This window comes from Panthera leo, chromosome C2 (assembly GCF_018350215.1).
Source record: "Panthera leo isolate Ple1 chromosome C2, P.leo_Ple1_pat1.1, whole genome shotgun sequence".
In the NCBI taxonomy this organism is placed as follows: Eukaryota; Metazoa; Chordata; class Mammalia; order Carnivora; family Felidae; genus Panthera; species Panthera leo.
Genome location: NC_056687.1, coordinates 152120748 through 152123566, shown reverse-complemented (window position 1 = coordinate 152123566; position 2819 = coordinate 152120748). Strand labels below are relative to the sequence as shown.

The 2819-nt window shown below is 52.1% G+C and overlaps 1 protein-coding gene across 2 annotated transcripts in view; it reads left to right on the top strand.

Annotated features, from left to right (window-relative positions):
- The first annotated feature begins 294 nt into the window (after positions 1-294).
- The window catches only part of OXSR1 (oxidative stress responsive kinase 1), a 100267-nt gene continuing 97742 nt past the window's right edge, over positions 295-2819 (top strand). Inside the window, exon 1 of one of the 2 annotated variants that reach the window (XM_042955862.1) lies at positions 295-372. In XM_042955862.1, the coding sequence (XP_042811796.1) occupies positions 303-372 (70 nt within the window). In that variant the 5' untranslated portion in view covers positions 295-302. Of the gene's footprint in view, positions 373-455; positions 1206-2819 lie in introns of those variants that run through there. The other variant, XM_042955863.1, reaches the window with a different exon arrangement.

Below are 2819 nucleotides of genomic sequence, written 5' to 3'. Positions count from 1 at the left end.
GTTGGGCCCAGGCGAAAACCCTGTCGCTGCTGCAGCCGAGGCCGAGGCCGGGACCGGGACCTGGGGCGGGTGGGGAGTGCCGGACGCGGAGGAGCAAGAGGCGAGGTCCGCCGGAGCTTCGAGCCTCCGCCGCTCTGTCGAGCGGTGACCCCGCGCCCAGGCGCCGTCCGACCCGTGGCTGTTCCAGAGGCGGTTGGTGGGGGCGCGGCGGCGGCGGCGGCGGTTGGGGGTGGGGAGAGGCGCGTCGAGGAGACGAGAGAGGTCAGCGAGTTTGAGCGAGGATCGCCAGCCGCGCCGCCGTCATGTCCGAGGACTCGAGCGCCCTGCCCTGGTCCATCAACAGGGACGATTACGAGCTGCAGGAGGTGATCGGTGAGAGCTGGCGCGCCGCTGAGGGGGGAGGCGCCGCGCTGGGAGGCGGGTGACACGCGGGAACGTGGGGACCCGCGGGAGCTCGGGGAGCGCAGGACTCACAGATATTCGTGAGCGCTCATGGGGCTCGGGGTTTGTAGGGCGCGTGGGTGAGGCTCTGGGTTTGTGCAGCGCGCGCGAGGCGGGGAGGTTGGTTGGGCTGGGGTTTGAGGGGCTCAGGAGAGATTTGGGTAGTGACAGATGCTTGAACCTGAGCGATGCATGGGTCTGGGAGAGGAAGAAAAGTGCAGGCACGGACAGGCCCTAGGGAGGCTGTGCGAGAAATGATGGGCGAGTTGTGGGCACAGCCACCTACTTTGGCGATGGTGGCATAGGGGTTTTAGTCCACTCCCGCGCTGGGTGAGCACCCTTGAGTGCCCACCAAGCGCCAGACATTGCTTAGGTGGAGCTGAAGGTACCGCACCGAGCAGCGTAGACGCAACTTCCCACTGTTTGGGACTGACTTTGTGGTCAGGGGGGTAGACATCGAATAACTCGGCAAATAAAAAGAATTACAAGGCTTGGCAAGTGCTAGGAAGGAAATAAACAAGATGTTCTGATAGAGAGTGACCTGGAGACCCAGTTAGGGTGATTTCAAGGAAAATTCTTTTTCTGAGGCGTTGACATTTAAGTTGAGCCGCTGAAGGAGGAGAAGGAGTCTTAAGATGCCAGGGCAGATTTTTCCCTGCTGAGGGACGAGGAAGTGCAAAGGTCCTGAGGAGGGAAAGCGCTTGATGTGTTTCAGGACCCGGAGGCAAACTGGCAGGGATAGAAAGTGGACCTTCTCAGGCATGGTAAGGATTTTGGAATTTATTTTAAGTGTATTGGAGGGATTCAAGCAGAGACATGACATGATTCCTCGGATCTGGCTTCTGTGTGTGGAGTAGATTCGAGGGCCAGGAATACCAGTTAGCAGAGACCAAAACTGGCACAAACATGGATTGTAATTCTCAGGCACAGTGATCGGGGGAGGGTGGGGACTTGGGATGAGGGAAGTGTTTGTGGGACAACAATAATCCAGTGACTTTAGAAATCAAAAGAGGGTGGGTTTAGCTAAACAGAAGCTCAATCTAAGTGACATGAGCAGACCCCTATGTCTTGGAGGAAGGAGATTGTCTACTTTGCCTAGATCAGCATCCTGTCCTAAAATTAGTTTTATAACAAAGACTGGCTGAAGACTCCTTAGCTGCCTTGGGGGTGTGTTTATTGCAATTTGTATTTTAGAGAAACTTTGTCATTTTTTCTTTCTTTCTTTCTTTCTTTTTTGTTTGCCTTGTTTCAAAACAAATCTGGGCTGAGTTTTAGCTGAAAGAAATCGCCTTTTTTTTTTCCTTAAGCCACGTTGTGCCCCGTGCCCTTCCCGGGTCTTTGACATGTACCGGTTGCTTCTGAAGACAGCGAGCTAGGTCTCTGTCTTGATTGATTGTTTCTGGGTTCCTGAATCAGTTTCCTTTTTTTTTTTTTTTTTTTTTTTTTTTAATTTTATTTCTTTTTGAGAGAGAGGAGGGGCAGAGAGAGAGAGGGAGGGAGACCGAGGAGCCGAAGCCGGCTCTATGCTGGCAGCAGAGAGCCCGATGTGGGGCGCAAACTCACAAACTGTTCTTCCCTGGCATCTTAAGACTCCTTCTCCTCCTCCAGCGGCTCAACTTAAATCTCAGTCCTCTGGGTTAGGGTTAGTTTTCATCTCCTTTCTAAAGCGCTCCATGGGTAAAAGGTTAAGAGCTCCAACGTGATTTGACCGTCTTATGTTTCTTTTTCTTTTTTTTCCTTTTGAGAGAGGGAGCAGGGAGAGGGGCTGAGGGAGAGAGAGAGAGAGAAAGGGAGAATTGTCAGCAAAGTTCCACGCACCGTGCAGAGCCCGACACAGGCTTGATCGATCGTGACCTGAGCCGAAATCAAGAGTCAGACGGACGCTCAACCGACAGAGCTACCCAGGTGCCCCTTGGCCGTTTTATTTTTAAAAATAACTTTACTGGGGCACCTGGGTAGCTCAGTTGGTTAAGCATCCAGCTGCAGCCCAGGCCAGGTCATGATCTCACGGTTCCTGAGTTTCAGCCTGCATCCAGCTCTCTGCTCTCAGTACAGAGCCTACTTCAGATCCTCTGACCCCCTCGCTCTGCCACTCCCCCTCGCTCGCTCCCACTCTCTCTCTCTCTCTCTTTCAAAAATAATAACCGCTAAAAAAATAACTTTACCATTTTATTTTTAAAAATAACCTTAAAAAACAATCTAATGCTATAAAATTCACCCATTTTTAAGTACAAAATTCAGTGGTTTTTAGTAACTTGTGCCGTATGCCAGGAAGCATAATCCAGTTTTAGAATATTTTCCTCACCCAGTAGGATCCTTGTGCCTGTTTACAGTTAATCCCTGTTCCCACCCCCTAACCCCAGGCGACCACAAACCTT